The 18,592-nt window shown below is 37.3% G+C and overlaps 1 protein-coding gene across 3 annotated transcripts in view; it reads left to right on the top strand.

Moving 5' to 3' along the window:
- DPP10 (dipeptidyl peptidase like 10) overlaps positions 1-18,592 on the top strand; it is a 431,847-nt gene that overhangs the window by 302,047 nt on the left and 111,208 nt on the right. For 2 of the 3 annotated variants that reach the window (XM_086898812.1, XM_086898811.1), the window contains exons 4-5: positions 4,365-4,459; positions 14,739-14,813. In XM_086898812.1, coding sequence (XP_086754938.1) covers positions 4,365-4,459; positions 14,739-14,813 — 170 coding nt within the window. Of the gene's footprint in view, positions 1-4,364; positions 4,460-13,179; positions 13,318-14,738; positions 14,814-18,592 lie in introns of those variants that run through there. The other variant, XM_023931361.2, reaches the window with a different exon arrangement.

Below are 18,592 nucleotides of genomic sequence, written 5' to 3'. Positions count from 1 at the left end.
GATTCTGTTGCTCCATGGGAGAAAAAGAACAAACGTGAGAAGCAGCCTGGAGCTTTCTGTGGCACATACAGGTCTAAAGATGAAAATACCACCAATAAACTGATAAATGGATGTGAAAGTGAATAGAACGCTGGACTAAAATTCAAAAGACTTGAAAGTATGTGGCAGTGTGTCCTTTCAACTCAGTCTGTGTAATTTAAATAGCAAGATGGGTTGCTTAATTTCAGTGACATGTGAAACCAGAGTTTATACTCTTCAAATAAACCACCACCACCACTCAGTGTCCTGCCATCAGAAAGCTAAATCATGAAAAGCCATATAGACCCAGGGCCAAATTCTTGCATTAGAACAATCTGGGGATTGATTTGCAGTGATGGGGATGTATTTAAGGATAGAAGTTAGTACATTTTCCTGCTAAACAATACAGGATTTTTCATTAGAATTTACAAGGCCTGGTTTTTTGGTTTTTTTTGGTTCATGTGAACATACCATGTGTAACTGAGTGCTACAAAAGAATTCTGCAGCATTTAGGAAATGGCAGTATGTTGTCAGTTCAATAAATGGGGTTAAATTCAATAAATGGAGGTAAAGAAATTATTGCAAAATTGATGGGGGTCAAGCTTCTTGTCAAGTAGGAAAGGCTTTGCATTGATTTATTTTCATTTTTTGATAGTTTGCCTGTACTTTGACATTCCCTGGAACAATTTATGTTACTCCAGGCACAGCATAGAGCTGCATTTCCTGCCAACTCATACCCTGTTCTTAAACAAAACCCTTAGCAGTGTTGAACCTAAAGCAGAAGCAATAGTCTTAGTGAAGCTATTTATAAGAAATGCTTCTGTTATTTAAAAAGAAATACTTGAGATTATTATGGTGCTGTATTTATGTAATGGTGCTGTCACTGAGGGCTATATTTCTATTATTCATATATACATCCAAACTGTGATTTAAAATGTATGGATTAATCATTTCAGAAGAACATGTATTCTTTGCCTAGAGATAGGGCAGATGATGAAAATATTTATTTTTAAAAACATACAATAGCATAAGAATTTGGACATTTAGCCTCTCAATGATAAAATAAATTACTGTTGGTTCTGCAGCAAGTGCAATTCCATAAGAGGATGTTGCTGACTAACTTGAATTTATTCTGCTGTGACAATCCCAGAATTTTTGAGCGTTTTTTTCATGTAATATTTTATTTAATGTTGCATTCTTTGTGAAAGCCAGATAAGTTGAACAAGCTGTCCTGGAGATGTGTGTGTCCACTAGGCACCCTCCTTCTCAGTTAGCCTTAGGAATAACGTCAAAAATCAAGATGGAATCAATTCTTCCTGAAGATAGTTGTGTATAATAACCCTGTCTGCCTCTTTATTTTTCTTAGTGATACTCATTTTAATCCTTCTAATGTGTTTACCATTAATTCTTTTTAATGTAAGCTTTGGATGTCATAAAATAAATCAAATAACTTGGACAAAAACCCAATACACTATTTCAGCAGGGTTGCCTCTATCAAATACAACACCCTCAATTTTTTTACCAAGATCTATGTTCTGTAAAGTGCTATTAGGTGTTAATTATATTGCCAGCCACTGTTTTTGTGGGAAGAATCCTGGTTTTATCATGCCATTATTTGATCTGGTACTGATGTCAGGATAACTTAAGTACAGACCCTTGGCTGCCTGTCTTCATGTTTTAGTAAAACAGAATAAACTAATGAGTTATTCAAAGCTCTGGAGTTTCCAAACCTTTCAGAAATTTGAGAACTATTATAATTAGGAAATTTCAATCAGTTGTTTTTGAGACTGTTTTTGTGTGCATCAGCCAGGGCTGGTGACTTGATAACACATCTTTACAGAGGCTTCCTCACATTCTCCTCTGCTTAACACAGAATGCTTTTTATTCTAGTGGTGTCCTCAAATCAATAATATGGCTCTTCAGGGCGGCTATTTGTGCCCAGCTGAGAGCTTTCCACATGATACTACTGTTTGTTTCAAATTAAATGAGAATTTCTTTGAAGTAAGAACTCTACTTCTCTGAATGTCTTTGTGAAGTGTCAGAGGTCCCTGAACCTCCTTGTGGTGAAGGCACCAAGATAATAAAACAAATCCATCAGCTGTGCAAATGGATGAGGCTAAGGACTCGGCATTGTTTTGTAGAATTTCTGACTCTAGGTAGCAAAAACTTAAAAAAAAGTTTTTATTATGTATGTTCATGGCTCTTAGTTAACATTTGAGCTATCAATGAAAAAAAACATCATCATGCGGTGACAATCAGCTATCACATTATACAACCTGAAAAATATTGGAATGGGATTTCCATATTAATTACTTTTGAAGCTGTGTGTTTACATGGGATTTTGATATAATCTTTTACCTGCAAATCTCCATACATTTTGCAAGTATTGATTTGATTTATCCACTTCAGGAGTTAACTACTGAATCCAAGTTCACAGAGAGGTATAATTACTGTCCAGAAAAATCTGGCTTTTCAAGAGGTCTGACTCATTTTTCTGTTTTGATTGATTTAACTTTAGAAAAAAAGGCTTTCATTTATGTCTCTCACAGTATTTACCATTTTAAATGTTGTTTCACATCTTGTGAAGGACTTGCAAGAAGAGCCTTAGGACTGTGTATTTTATTTCTGGTTCTTTTAGGAATTTTAAGGGAAAGTTCTTTTTTTGAGTGAATTGATTTTGGTAGGATTGGTTAATGAGGCACAGTGCTATAAATCCTGTTGGCAAATGACATGTAGGGGAGTAGATAAATGAGATGAAGTAACATTCTGTACTCGTTTGGATTTGGGCAGCACATTAGTGTCACGTGTGGGTTCGAAATGCATGGTTTGGAGCACTCCTCTTCAGTGTCTCTGGGATATTTATGCTGTTTCTCACAATGTGGTTAAATCATAATTAGGGACAGCTCTTTAGCCAGACAACTTTATTTTTCTATAATACTCAGCACTGTGATCCAGTGTCATTGGAGATTTCCAGTGCTGGGGTTCCTAAAAGAATACATGCAAAATAGCCTAAAGGAAGCTGCAGAAACTACCGTGTTCTGTAATTGGTAACCTGAAACCAAATAACTGTCTATGAAGTGCTGCTCCTTTTTATTCAAAATGAATAGTTGAAATACTTCCTCTTTAAAAGGAGCTGCTGTTAATTCCACAGTTCACAATCTGATTTGCCTTCCCAAACAGCAGCTCTAATAATACTGTCCTAAACTACATCAATCCCACCCCATTTCCCAGCCATGGTCCTAAAATAGCTTAGTGAGCTCTTCAAATGAGACTTCATTAATTTTACAGAACATACCAGAGGATATTCACTAATGCTGTATATCTGGAGTTCCTCTGGAGTCAATTAAAATAGAGCTACATTTTTCTGAATAAGCGAAGCATTTTTTTTATGATCGCATAACCTTTTTCTCCAGTCATGTTTACTTCCCACTTCATAAAATTCAGGGATCTGTAATGAATACCTCAGGCATTAGTGAGGATCAGGGAAGTTCTTTTGTGTTTCCTTTAGGCTTAATTTAGAACTTTTCTTATTTTTTTTCCATTGTTATAATAAAATTGTTTCATTTAATTAAGTATAAACCTCTTACATGGGTCTTAAATAATCTGAGAGAATCAGTGTTTAATCTATTCAGTTTTGTTACAAATAGTGGAAAATTTGGAACTTTTTTACTCAAGACTGATGTAGTAATTGTGTGTTTCTTGGTAATTTTGCAGGTTTTGATATTAGCAAATACAAAGTATTTTTCATAGAATGAATCCCAGTTAATTTCAGATTTCTTTTCTTTTTTCTTGAGGTGTGTTGGATTATTTTTCTCACAAGAAATGATAAATCAAGTGAGTGGAAAAAGGAAAATGTTGCAACTGTTCATTCCATAGTGTTTTAAACATTTTGCAGGTGGACCTACTTAGCTTTAAGCCTCCTTTGCTAACATTCAGTTCACAAGAAAGTTCAGTATTTTGCGGCCCATCATGAATCACACAGAATATGGACTGTCCTAAAATAACCATAACTTTGTCCATCCAGTCACCAGAAATACAGACCAGTACGGAAGTTTTGTTGGAATCACTTCTAAGATGACATGTGAATAGGATGTCCAACAAAATCTTTTGGTTTTCTGCAGAACTTTACTTCGGTATATGGCCAAAGCATAGATGTACTGAATGAGACGAGCATGCTATATGGCATAAACTGGTAATTTTTAAGTGCATAAGGCAAATCAACAAAACTGTCTTGTTTTTGTGTGTTGTAATAAGGATACTCTAATTAATTTAACATGCTGGTTCTCTCTACAGATGTATTAAATTCTCAGTGTGCTTGCTAACTGCTTATTTCTTTGTTGTTGCAGATACAGCAGTGGTTTATAAAACCAGGAATGGACATGTTGTTGAACTGAACGTAGAAACAAATACAACTACATTATTACTGGAAAACACAACTTTTGTAAGTAATATATATTATCTGCTTTTTCAGTGGAAGTCTGCTTGCATTTTTTTTTTTTGTAACAGGAAGGAGAAAGTACAATATATAAAATTTAGAGTAGATATGTTCATAACCTAGACTATATTACATATAAATGAAAAATATAATTCATTCCTCTGTCAGTGAATTCTTTCTGAATGAAGTTATTTGTTGTTTTATTCAACCTACGTGTAAATAACCAAGATGCTGGAGGATTTGCTCTTGGCTGTGCTTTGTCCAGACCATCTGAGGGATGGATCATGCTTGGTGTATGTGATGGGGAATCTACCTGATGTCTGTTAGGAAAAAAATATTTCATAAAAGGTGGGAATGCTGCTTAAATATTGAGAGTTTTTCACTATTAGATAAGGGGGAAATTGTTCAAGATTCATAGGAATATTTTCCTTAAGGGAAGTACTTACAAGAAATGCAAAGAAAAATGTAATGTTAATCTCTGGTTTAGCTGTTTCTCTGTGTTTTAATGGTAGACCAGATGATTGAAGATTATTCCTCTTGACCAGTAAAGGTTATATACATGAATGGTTTCTGACTAGCAGTAATTGCTAAGAAGTACTTTAATACTTTAGTCTGCATTTTCTTTTGCTTTGCTTGGTGCTGTTATTCTCAGGGATACCACTTACATTTCACCCTGTAATTCTCGTTTATCAGGGTTTTGCAGCACAATGGTGTGGCTTGCCAATCTTTCCTCATAAATACTCCTACAGACCACTGGCTGTTATTGTTAATCCCTGTACTTTTAATTTAATAAAATCTTTTACACCTGCAGACTCAAAAGGATGATTCATTTTCATCAGCATTCTTTGGCAAAGGCTGATTTTATTCCTGGTCTGTTTCTGGCCTTTGCTGATAGAGATTCCTCTTTTCAAAGCATAAAGCCTCAGGTGACCTTTACTTCTAACTCCTCAAACAAGAAAGAGGAGAGTAGAACTTCAGGAGGAAGAATTCAATGCTGATTTCCTAGGTCAGTGTAAAGATGGAGGAGGATGCAGGAGAGAATTATATTTTAATGTTCGTGTGCGATTCCCCTTTTGTGAGCTGCATCCTTCCATACGCTGGGATGTGCCTCAGGGTACCTCTTAGCCCAAAAAAGGCTGCCAGACACAATTAAAAGGGGGTGGAAAGGTGAGTTTCTGTAAAGTACAAACCCTAAAGCATTAAGAAGCATTTTCCCTGTTCCCCATTTATTTGAGCATGTGTGAGCACTTGCCTGGCCAGCTAGGCCTGGGTCAGGCCTGTGCAAGGCCTTCAGCGCAGAACTCGAACACGAGCAGCTGCTTGGGCATCCCTGGCTGTAAAACGTGACTTTAATGACAAGACTTGAGTCTCCTCACAGAGGAATTCATGCACTTTTGGCTTGAAGTGCTGCAGAGTGTGGTGCCAGCATGACTATAGAGCTATTTCAGGCCATTATGCCACACCAGCCTTGCCAAATGACGATGGGTTGGGAAGGACAGGCTGCTTCACACTGCGAGTGCTGCCTCAGTTTGCAAAGTTGTTCTTCTCTGGGCTTTTTATGGAACTAATTTATCCTCAATTCACATAAGCCTAGTGAGCTCTAGATACTAGATACCGAATATTAATTAGAAATGTGGGAAACTGATGCAAAACAGATAATATTCAAGCAGCCATTTAGCAATTATGGGTGGAAAAAATAAAAAGCTAAGTGTATTTTTTTCCTGCAGAGCTCCTCTCTTTATGTAGCCAAAAGTTGAGAGTGTTATACTTAAAAAAAAAAAAGTAAATTCCAGCAATTAGTATTCATATGGAGGAAGTATAAGAAAAAGCTGAAAACAGCAGAAGGCCCGGCAAGTTTGTTGGTGTATGTTTGGAAGAGAACAGTGGGAAATGTTCTGTTCTGTCTGCTGACACAGTGGCCAGCAATTCTAACAGGATAACATTACTGAGGCAGGCTGAAATCAAAAGCTGTCCTATTCTTCTGAGCTTGACTGTCCCCAAATTTCCACTGCTAAATGTAATCTTCTAAAGTTAGACACCTGGATCATTAATCAAACATTTTCCTCGTTCAGTGTCACATCTGCTTAATCATCAGTGCATAATTAGAATGGTGGTGGTTTAATGACTCTGCAGACACGTCTTGGATTAATAAAAAATACAGCAGAGATCCAACACAGGCAGTGGCAATGCAAGTTCCATCATTCTTCCCTATCAAAGGGTTTTAGTCACCTTTTGATGGGAGTTATTAGTCTGATTTCAGTCTGCATTTGCTCTCCTGTTTGCCTTTGCTCAAGCAGCCATGGAAATGGCAGGGTTTTCTTAGTAATGTTGATAATTGTCCATGGAAAATTGAACTGCTGTGATAAACTCCTTGTGCAGAGGCAAGGGGCAAGTAATGACTCTTTGTCACCCCTGATTGGACTATGTTTGAATCAGCAGCTCAGAGGAGATTTTCTTTTTTTCCCCTCATTGCTCAACCCCTGAAGCAATCTTCCATTGAGCACAGATCACTGGCTCTTCTTTTGCATCCTAGAGACTGCCACTCTCCTGCAAAGTACTCATCTTTTATCCTTCTTTGTGTTGCTTATTGTGTAGAAGCCAGATATCCCTAATGAGGGTCTGCTGTGCTCACTAAGTAGGTGTATCATCAAAAAGGCAGGTTGCAGTTTTTAAACAAACCTCTATGTTAACATATATATAAAGATAGCAAAATCCCCCAATCTTTAAAAATACAATTAATAATATTCATGCACCTGAAAAGAGGAAAGGCTAGTGTTTTGTCATTCTATGCTGCCCACTTCTTTTACGCAGGGGAAGTATCTATCCCAAGTTCCTGAATTAAGGTACTTATTTCCAGTATAATCAGGTTGTATTTAGAAGAAATTCTTGCACTTCATCAGTCCTTCTGGAATGGAATACTTTTCTCTAATCAGTTAGTAAAACACTCTGGCCTTTATATAATTAAACTATCAGCAAAGCAATGTTACAGGTAATAAATACAGTGCCATAAGTGAAAAGGGTAGGTTGCAAAGCACAAAGAACATTTGTTAACATCTCTGGGTGTTATTATTTAAGTATCCATATAGTGCCTCCTGTTTCAGCTGTCTAATAAACAGTTAATATCCTTAGCCAGCGGCATGTAAATGTTCACAGCTGGAGGTTGGGCAAGTCTCCTATTAAGAGGAGCCAGAAAAAGCCCTAGACATTAATCACTGTGTGGCATCCTGGTGTTTGAGATGCTGCCTCAATACATGATTACAATATGTTCTCTATCATCTATCTGGGCTGCCTATTACCGTGATCCTAAGTGACAAGCCTGCCAGTTTTTCAGCATTTGTCAATATTTTATTGCACTTTACACTTCCAAAATCAGTGGCATTATGCCACATTTAGCTAAGAAATTTCAGTATTTAGTAAGTATTTTATTTAATGCTTCTGCCATTAGCTGTTCCATAAGGTCAGTAAGAGCAGGTTACCAGCTCACACACAGCCCAGCCACAAGCTGGAGAGGAGAGCATGGAGGACCACATGGATTCTTTAGCTCAGGGAAAGCTGTCCATCTGGTTCCATATTCTAGCTCAGCTTCTCAAGTCTGTTTTACAACCCTTAAACGCAAAACAAAATGGAAAAAGCAAGCACAGAGTGGATGGGAAGTATGTGTGGGGACTGTGTGTTCTAGTGTGGAACTTTCCAAATGTATTGAATTCTCTGAAAGACACCTGCAGAAGTTTTGCCTTCATTTCTCCCTCTTAAAAAAGCTGAAATAATTATGAAAATGGTAAAACTTTTGTTAGCCCTCAGTTTCACTGCTCTTGTGGTGCATATATTCAGATACCATGCACACACCTGAACAAAGAGGATCCTCTGTCAGAAATGAGTCTACTGGGACTCCTCCAGTCGTTTGAGTATGGATGATGTGATATATTTTGTATCTGTTTTATTTTCACTACCAGGCAATACAAGTGGAATTGTTTTCAGTTTGTGAGCTCTAGAATAGGGTCCTGTATTTACTACAGCTTTCTCCCAGCTGTACACTTCAGACTCTTCTAACACCCACTAATTCCTGACTTGCTGTGCCCCTTGATTTCTGTGCCTTTCCACAGTTCTTTTCAAGCTCAAAGGGAAACTGCATCGTGGTGCACAGCAAGCACACGTGTTTGCAGAGGCTTGTCAGGAGTGTACCCTGGAGCCTGTTGTGTCACTGTGGACCATCCTGTACACGAAGGTGGAGAGGGAAGGACCTTGCTGCCTGCTATTGGCGTCAGAAGGGTGACAGAGCAGGAGCAGTCTTGGCTCAGGGATCACGGTCAGGCTGTGGCAGCCCAGCTGTCAAAGCCCTGTGGAGGCCTTGCAGCCAAAAGAGGCTGCAGAGAATGAGAGCTTCAATCCAAGAGAGCTTTTGGCAGGGACTGCTTTGTGGTGTTTTACAGAACGTTGCTTATAAACAGCCCTACTTGTTCTCTTCCTTTTGATACTTTTTTGGGTTTTTTTTTGTGCTCCCCACCACCACACCCCCTTCCTCTTTTGACAGGAAACTCAGTGCGGCATCATAATGCAATTACAGTTCCTTTTGTTGATTAATGCAGATTTAATTGCAAGAGTAGTTTACATGCTTATATTTTAAGAACCTTGCATAAGAGATTAATGAAAGGGCGAATAATAGTAAATACATTAAATAACATTATATAACCACATAAATATTAACAGTTGTTACAACACTGGACATTTTAATGACCCACACATTGTAAATAGGTGGTTATGAATATTGTAACATTCTCTCTACTCTCCATGGTCCTCTAAGTGTCCAATAACCCTCTCAGCACAGCCTTTTCAGTAGAGGGAATTATATGAGGAAGGGTTTATTGCAGTGCACCACTGTGCATCGAGGTGGGAAAGCTTGGCAGATGGAAGGGTTTGCAGTCACTGGTTTGGTGGTGGCCATTGGTTTTTTGTCCAAGTGAAGCAGGTTTCACCATAAAAAATGCAAAACTGTCAGGTTACAGCAATTCTGTTTAACATCCTTAAATAATAGCACCCAGATGTTAACAAATATTCTCTAAATAAAATTCCTGGTAAGATTGTTCCTTGATATAGTTAAGGGTTGAGTATGTCAATGTTCCTGGGAAATGTGAGGGGAAAAACTTATGTGATTGACTGGTTAGAGGTTATTGTCTATCAGCCAGGCCATGGTGCAAGGCTCCTGCTTGGTTCTTGTCTGTTTTTATGTCCTGCAGTTCCAGGTGGGTTTGGGGAATTCGGTTCCTGTTTTTGGGAACCACCCATCCATAGCATGGAAGTCAGCTGAGATCATGTTTTAGGGCACATTTGTCTTTTAAACTGGACAGAGAACCTCAGTGTTAACAGTTCCAACATCTGGAATTGCAGCATTTTTTGGTCTAGATTAAATACTCAGGTGACACAAGAGGCGCCGCATTAAGAAACGTAACCTTGGAAACCCAAATTTTTCATCATTCCAATTATAGCACATTTTTTAAATTACAACATCTTTCTCAGAGGTTCTGTTTGCAGTGCTGCAAGGCTTGCTCTTCTGCTGGGCTCCACTCTGCTGCTTTCTCTTGGTCCATCTTCTCCTTGCGGTCACAGCAGTGGCAGTGAAGGACAATCCCGTTGTTCCCTGGATTGCCGGTGTCTCCCAAGGGAACTGTGACATGCCAAATGCCTTGTCCTCCTGCAGCTCCTGTAATTCCATCCTACCCAACTCCTTTTGTGCCATTTGGCCAAGTTGAGCCGCATACCTGATGAATTCCACTGATTCTGCTACACCTTTAAGTTAAATTTCGGATCATACAGGTGTAAATGTGTACTACAGAGATGTATAATTTCTTGGGTGGTAGTGTTGCCACCAAGCTCTAAAGTAACATTCCTGAAAGTCTTAAAATATTTCATTCTGGATGAATAATAATAATTAAAAAATTCAACATAAAAACTAAAGCATAAACGAGTGTTAAGGGAACATTAGAGAAAAACTGGAGAGGGGGAGTAACAGGAGTGTGGAAGATGAAAGTTTGTGGGGAAAATAGAAGCAAAAGAAACTGAAACAGCAGGAGGTGTAAAACAAAAAGAAAAAAAAAAACCCAAACCAAACAAATAAGTAAACTCCACAACAGTGAACATGTCTTTAAATCAGTTTTAAATGTGATATATTGTTTCACTTAAAACCATCCAACTGAAACTATGGAAAAAGAATACTGTAAACTATACATGTTACAAAAATATTTTTAGAACTCTGGGCTAGACTGTATTACAGATAACTTCATCTGTTTGCTCTATACCATGTTTTTGAAAGGTTATGAATAAGGCACTGATTTAAATGTCATAGTAGTTAATATCCACAAAATCAGTAAACCAAACAGTTTATAGTATGTGAAGGATGAAGAGAGTTGCCAGTACATCAGTAGCTCAGAACTAGGGTTTAAGAAAACAGGAGAAATAGAAAGAGCTGATACTAGAGGCCCTTGCTGAGGATGCAGAGCCTAAACCAAGCCTAAAATTTCTCTTAAACACAATCATAACAGGTATTTCTGTTGACAGGAAAACACACATGTAAAGTTAGAAAAAGAAATATTGACACTGGAAATCAAAATTTAATATATTGTTCACTGGAATTCTATGTTCCATTTTAATCACCCATATGGAAAAGTGGAAAAAGCCAATTCTCCTTTTCCATGCAAAACTGTATTTTAGGAATTCTTGAAAAGTAGATGAGAGAAGAAAACTGGAAAGCTGAACGACAAAAGCCTGCTCAAAATCTCTCTGTCTTTTGGCCTGGATTTGGCTTTTACTGTTGCAATCTATGGTGGCAGTGAGACCACTGAGGTCATCACATCGTGGATCACTGTCAGGAGAAGAATTAAAACTCTTATCACATGAACTATTTCAAAGAAACCTAGAAATACAATGTTTCATATGGTTAGACCTGATTTTACAGTCAGTGGGGGATTTGGTCGAGTGAGGAATGAAACATCAGGTGTAAGAATCATTTATGTCTGAAAAAGTGAAATTATGTCAAATGCAGCAATACAGGAAAAATGGATAGCAGGTGTGTGAATTAAGCAGGGAAGACTGCACAAGTGTTAAAAAACCCTACATTTATTGTGTCTCAGAACCATACAATAGTGTGGACTGTAACCAATTTAAAGATTACAGCAATTTCTCCAGTCCAAGTGTTTTCTGGTTGCATAGAGTTGATATCTTTCATAGGGATTTCAGCTCTTGATGGGGCGGGGTAGAGGGATATAAGGAAATTCCCTTCCTTTTTCCCTTATGGTCTGCCATGCCTCTGTTGGGTTTGGAAGGGGATTAGGGTGTGCATGGAGTGCACAGGGTTGTTCTAGCCCAGTCCCTAACTAGCTGATACTGAGCAGTGATGCAGAGGGAAAACAGCCCTGTTCTGCATCCCTGGACCGTGCCTAATTAGGAAGCTCAATTTCTCCCAATTTCAGAGCTTATTTATCCAAAATTCCATTTTTCTAGAGATAAAGCATAGCAAACCCATAAGGTTATAGTCACACGGGGCAGCATTTAGGTCTGTCTTACTTAATGAAGGCTGAATAGCTCCTGACAAAGCAAGAAGCTTGAGAAATTTTGGATATGCAGACCTGTGGAACAGCTATCCTCCACATTTTGGATAACAAGACACCTGGGGGATTTTAATTCCCCATGTATTTCCAATGTGGTATTTCCCCAACACTTTAAACTCAAAAATGTGTTCTCCTGAGAAGAGAATAAACCCTTGGGGTCAGAGTCCTCACAAACTTCTTTTTAATGAATAAATATGTCTAATCCCCTGTAGGGAATGGCCCAGTAGATAATCTCCCAGAAGTTTGTGGGGCATACATCTCTTCTCCTACAGCAGAGGCTGAAACTTCTTTTTAAGCCCTTCACCAGCTGACCTAATCTCCTCAGCCATGGAGTCAGGCAGCTGTTGGTTGATGAAATCCCTTAGACATGGTTGTAGGGGAAATAGAGAATTTTGTCTTTTGTTTTAGTGACTCACAGATCATGAGTTTACTTGCCATGTAAGGCAGGAGGAATGAGCCAGGTGATTTAATTTCCTGTTCTTACTGTATAAAGGCTTTCTCTGTGCATATGAGTAGGCAGTTTCTGAATTAATTGCCAAAATTGTGCTTGTCTTTACCTAAAAAAAACCTTCCAAAACCAGAATTTTAAGGAAATTGTAATCACTTTAAGTCACTTAAATCTCTCTGCGTTTCTGCTAGAATTAAACACCTATTTCATTAAAGGCTTGATTGTAAATCGAACTTAAATAAATGGGCTAATTATGTTTTCATGATAATTTAAAGAAATCAGCATTGCTATCAGCTTTGGCAATGAGCACATGATTTCTGCTGGTCTAATTTTCAGTTTCTTATTCCTGAGGTGAAGCATTCAAAAGTATGAAACAGCTTTGTACTCCTTTTACCAAGAATTATGCCATTACACACATAGCGTGGAGGTCATATACCGAAACAGACATAACAAAAAGAAAACTATTTTGCCCAAACCCATTACCACACAGTTTTTGGCATTGAATGTACAGTGTGTCTGCAGGCAAGCACAATTTTGCAGGTGACTGCAAGCTGAATAAACAAGGTCAGTGGGATTCAAAAGACTTTAAATCCCAAATCCACAACACTCTATTTGAACATGCAAGTAGTTCTTGCTGGTAACTGCCAATAGCTTGTAGCTGAGCTGCTCAGGTGTTTGCAGGAAGAGCCTCATTACCTTTGTGGTGGCATAATCAGGGACTGCAGATTTTTGTTAAATATGTGAAATGGTAGGAGCTGCACTCCCTGGGAATGAATTTGGAAAGTTGCCTGGGTTATATCATGCTGAACGCTGAGGTAGTGGGGCAATAATTAATAAACTGCTCGAAAGAAAACAAATTTCACATCTGAAAATATTTTCAGTGAAATGCCAGGTAAAGTGTATGTTACTCATAGATTAACATTAACTCAGTCTCTGCTTAAAGATGATTAACTCATAAAAGCAAATTTGGGCACAGGAGAAATCTGTTCTGGATGCTTTATAGATACAGAGGGATGGTTTAAGGGGTATTGTCTTTTTTTTTTCTTTTTTCCTTCCTTCTTTCTCAAGACTGTGGATTTATCTTCTGACTTTTAATTCTGTTATGCTGCTGAATCAAACAGTTTATCTTCAAAAATATGTTTCCCTTTAATTCTTTTGGATAGCTTGATTCTAACTATATTACCTAGGAACCTGAGTTTAATCTATATATCACAATATAGCATCTTTTCAGTTTATTGGAAGCTTTCTTTTTTTTTTTCCCAGATATAGCTCCTTAACTACTCTGAATCTAATAGTTTGTGGCTTCCTGCTTTAAACCCCTGTTGAATTCATTAGTTTAGCAGTAGGATTAGGCTAAGCAGAACAAGATGCTTAAGAAATAAAATAGTGGATAGGTCCTATTCTACATAGATATTTTTTATTTGTTTTCATTTTATGACTTTGTGGTTCTGTTATCTTTTTTCTGTCCTACTTTCTTCTATTCTTATCTGCATTTTTCATTTCTTCCTTTTCCTTTCATTCTGCAAATAGATGTCTTGAGATTAATTTTATTTCTTTCAGTGCCCTTTAAAGCACGTTTCTATCTTTCTCATGCATTAGATTAATTAAATTATTTCTGACATCAACATCACTCCTTGATGTTGAATCTCGAATTCAAGACTGGGTGTCACATAGTCTTGAGTGGATGTAAAAAATTATTAATTTTATAATGCTCCCTTATGTTTTACTTTGCTCTCTGCTAGGAATTTTCTTTGTTTTAAGAAAGACTTTTGCTTTGGTTCAAGTTGTTTTGCAAAATGTTTGTATATGTGGTGTTAAAAGAAAAGCTGTAGAGACATAGTGCACACCTATCCTTTGTCTTGCATATTGCTTTTAAGGCCAACCTAGTGATGAATTTCCCTTTTAATCTCTCCAACCAAAGTTGGAGTTCATTCCTCTGGGAATGAATTGGTTATAGTTGTTATCCTTGAGCTTAGTGCTTGTAGTGATGATCAAGAAACTTATCAGCCTCTTAATTGGTATTTAGTGTGGAAGCCAGATTCTTCTGTTGTCATTGTACTGATACCAGCTAATTAGACTGAAAATTGAGTCCTTCTTTTGTGAAAATTACATCAGTTTTCTAAAACAAATCTGTCTTACGGATGTGAAGTTCTTAAATGAGATGTAGGAAAATTTGGGAGAAGGGATCTTACTAATTTCCTATTCCAAACTCACTTTTACTGTTACTTCATTGCAGGTAACCTTCAAAGCATCAAGATACTCTGTTTCACCAGACTTAAAATTTGTTCTTCTTGCATATGATGTTAAACAGGTAAGCCAACCCTTCATAATCAAAGAGCCTCTAAGTCAAAACTCCCAAAACCTCGTTGTTGTGTATGTTTCATTTGCAATTCCACATGATTCAATATGACTTGTATTCTTGATTTCTCTTTACAAAACCTTCTGATTCCATGATGGCTGTATTTAGAAGTGTGTGGAGGTATTGCCTGGTTCTCAGGAAGGTAACTGGCTGTGGCTCCTCTGAAGTGCCATGCTGGTTTTGGCAGCAGAGGTTTTCTAACCCTTAAACTACTCTGTTACTACCTGTTTATGTGAAATTCTATCTTTCGGTATTCTTTCTGTTTTAAACAGCTACACTGATCACTTATGGACTACACATACAAAAAAAAAAAAGTCTAGGTTGAATCATGTCATGGAATTTTTATTGTTGTCTTCAGGAGTCTGAAGTGTGATAATCTGGAAGCCTGTATAATGCAGTGTGTTCGTTGTTTCTTAAAGTATTTAGAGATTTTGTAAGCTATTACATTGTCAAAAAGAGTTTTGATCAATAATACCATGTAGAGTTTTCTAAAATAAATCTCAAAACGCTGAAAGGATAGCAAAAAAACAATGTTTTATGAATTTCCTCTGTGTATATTGGTGCTTGTATAAAAAGTGCTACTAAAATATGAACTACTCTTCATGAAGGAATAGTTTTGGATTGATGAACTCAGTGGTTATTTGAACAAGTTTGGGTTGTTTTGTTTGTTCTAACAGTGTTGATATAAAGTGATTTGTTAACTTGGTATTACATCCAAATAGGGTTTTCATCTACCAGTTCTACTGGATTCCAGATCAAGCTCTCCTTAATATATGCATATATCAATATATATCTTGAGAGAGCTGTTGTTGTTCAGTTCACTGTGTTTTTGGTGAAGGGCTCATATTTTATTCCTGTCTGAAAAACACTTGCTTCTTGCTATTTCCCTTCTTGATTGCTTCTTATTTTATGAAAGAGTTTAATAACCCCTCATACTGACTTAAATTCCCCATTTGTTCTACTGAATTTTTGATTTTGGATGGGTCTTTTTTCTTTGAGATTTTCTTGGTACTAACATATATAGCTGATATAGATAAATAAGGAAAACGTGAAAGTATCTGTCACACTTTATTATATCTGAATTTGTTAACACCAGGGATGAATCCCTGCTCCATGATGGTCCACTGACATGCAGAGAGCTCTCGGTGTGTGCTGATTCTATCAGTTTGCAGTAGAATCCTCTTTCTGTATTTCAGTCTTGGTTTTGTTGCAAAAAGAGACTTTTCTGTCCTTTCACGGTGAAGTTACATAAAGGAAAGAGGTTTGCAGCATTTATATTTTCTGTCTCGAGGTTTTCTTTTCTCAGTTGTATTGACAAGACATAATTAAAATAAGAAATGAACAGGGGTTGGCAAGCAGTTTGTGGTGGTAATCCTGGGTGCTTTTGGATGAGGTTTGTGTTGCTTAGACTGCTCCAGCTGAGCTCATGGCTTTCAAACCAGAAACATACTGTGATTGTCGTGTCTTCTACGAGTGCTGGTGGTGGTCCTAAAACTCCTAATAGCTGGATGTTGTCACTCAGATGTAAATAATGCCTTAGCTCCTGAATCTGTTGCTTAAGGTGGAAGGAAGAAGCACCAAAAATCGTGTCAGACAATTTATTCAGACATGGCAAAAAAATCTTATTGTGAATAACTGGGGAAAGTTGGTTTTTTGTTTGTTTGTTTTTTTCTCTAAATTTTCTGACTCCTGGGATATTTGTTAGACTGGTAAAGCACTTTTGTTTCCTCTATCTGTTTGGAAAAAATGCATGCAATGCCTTGGAAAGGCTATATATTTCTTCTTAACTAATGCTTCTGAATCACATCAAGGGTTAAGTTAGTGTTAATAATTCTTGCAGTTTAGGAATTATTTCTTTTCCTCAGTCAGCCAGACTTACTGCATCTGAATGAGAGGAAATTTGCCTGTCTACCTTTCTTTTTCCCCATAGATGATAACTATAAATTATTAAATTTATTGACTATAAAATCAATACTAAGCAGCATAACTTAATTGGAGAGTTTCCAATTAGTTTCAGTAGAGCCAGGGCAGATTTTAAGTGTAACTTTTTATGAAACTGGGGATTTGCCTATTGTCAAAATTACAGCACATGGTTGAGTCTAATAATACCCAGTTTTAGGAACCACAAGTAACTTTTAATATCTCTCCATCTGCTATGAATTGCCTCAGATCTCTGGACCTTACTAGCTATATGTGCTCCTTATTTTTCCTTCTTTGTTAAGATTAGGTGTATAATTGTCCTGCAATGTATTTGATGAGATTTCTGCTTTTGAAGACTGGCAAGACTTTGGGTTTTTAAAATTATAATGGTTGTTTACATACATCAATCTGCGTTCTTCGTAACATACAGTAATACAGCTGGAACAGATTTATTAATCAACAGTTTTGCAAGTAAGCTAGTGTGTTTCAGCTGAGCAGATTGGAGGGAAATAGAGACAAATACTTCTTCAAGACATTTTGTCATGAAATTGTAATTAGAAATAAGGTTATTTTGATGTTTGGATTAAAAATAAATGTTGAGTTAAATTAAATAGTCGAATATTTATTTTTCTGTTGTCAGCATTTTCTTTAATCTATTTTATGCTTGGAATGGCAAACTTTAATTAAATTTGCAGTTGTTTCAGCACAATTAAGAATATCCTCCATGCATAATGAAACATAAATCTGCATGAAAATAAGCCATCTTTGAACACAAAAGTAATAATTGAATGGATCATTTAAATTACACTTAATACAAGGACAAAAACCATTTCATGTGGCATAGCAGCTGGTTTGGTATAGCTCTATGAAAATATTATGGAGAAAATCCTTTTGCTAAGGAATTGGAGGTGTTGTACACTGATTTCTGGACTTCAGGCTCGCTCCTTCTCCCTCCCAGCAGAACACAAGCCCTGGGGCTGGCTGGTGTTTCCTGTTGGGACACAGGGTGGTGCTGATCCTAGCAGTCCTTTCTGTGTGTTCTTTGCTGCAGTACTCCATCACTCTCCACACTTCTGGATTGCTTTTCATCAATTCTCCAGGGTTTCTGACTTTCCCAAAGCTTCCATGGCTCAGCTGCAGTGTGCATGGTCTTTCTGTCTGTAGCTCACTGTAATTTGGTCAGTGTCACTGAAAAAGTCTCGTTGTGGAAGGCAGCAGATCAGAAATAGAAACTAATTTGGGAAATGAGCTCAGACATCCTTGCTGGATGTCAGGCCATCCTGATTCTTCTGGGACAGTGTGAAGACAGCACCAGGGAAACCGTTGTACCTATTGTATGCAAAGAGGGGATGGTTTTGCAGGGCTGTATCTTTTTGATTTTCCTTTGAAGATTGTCAAGGTGTGAGCAATGAATGTGATGGTGACAGCATATCTAAGCTGGTTGAGATTTCAAGAGGAAAGATTATTTCAATGTTGCTTTCAATAAGGACTGTGTTAAAATGGTATTTTAAACTTTTCTCAGTCATCTGATGGTATAATTTACAACTACCAAAATCTGATTTATAGTTTTGATAAGAAAAGGGAAATTAGACACTCTGTTCTTGTTTAATGGTAAATAATGGGGCAGTAAATTTGCAGAAGAGTGAGAATTAAGGTCCTAAGAAATTATTTTACCATTGGGAAACTTTGATGTTAACTTGGTATCACATCCCTCAGCAGAATGTTGCAACTTGTCCCTGGACTCCACATGAAACAAAAATAAGCTTTATTCCAGGTATTAGTGATTTTTGCTCAGACATCATGGACATGTT

This window comes from Cyanistes caeruleus, chromosome 7 (genome assembly GCF_971803275.1).
Source record: "Cyanistes caeruleus chromosome 7, bCyaCae1.hap1.1, whole genome shotgun sequence".
Taxonomy (NCBI): domain Eukaryota; kingdom Metazoa; phylum Chordata; class Aves; order Passeriformes; family Paridae; genus Cyanistes; species Cyanistes caeruleus.
Note: the sequence above shows the minus strand (reverse complement) of the source record. Positions and strands in the feature narration are given on the sequence as shown.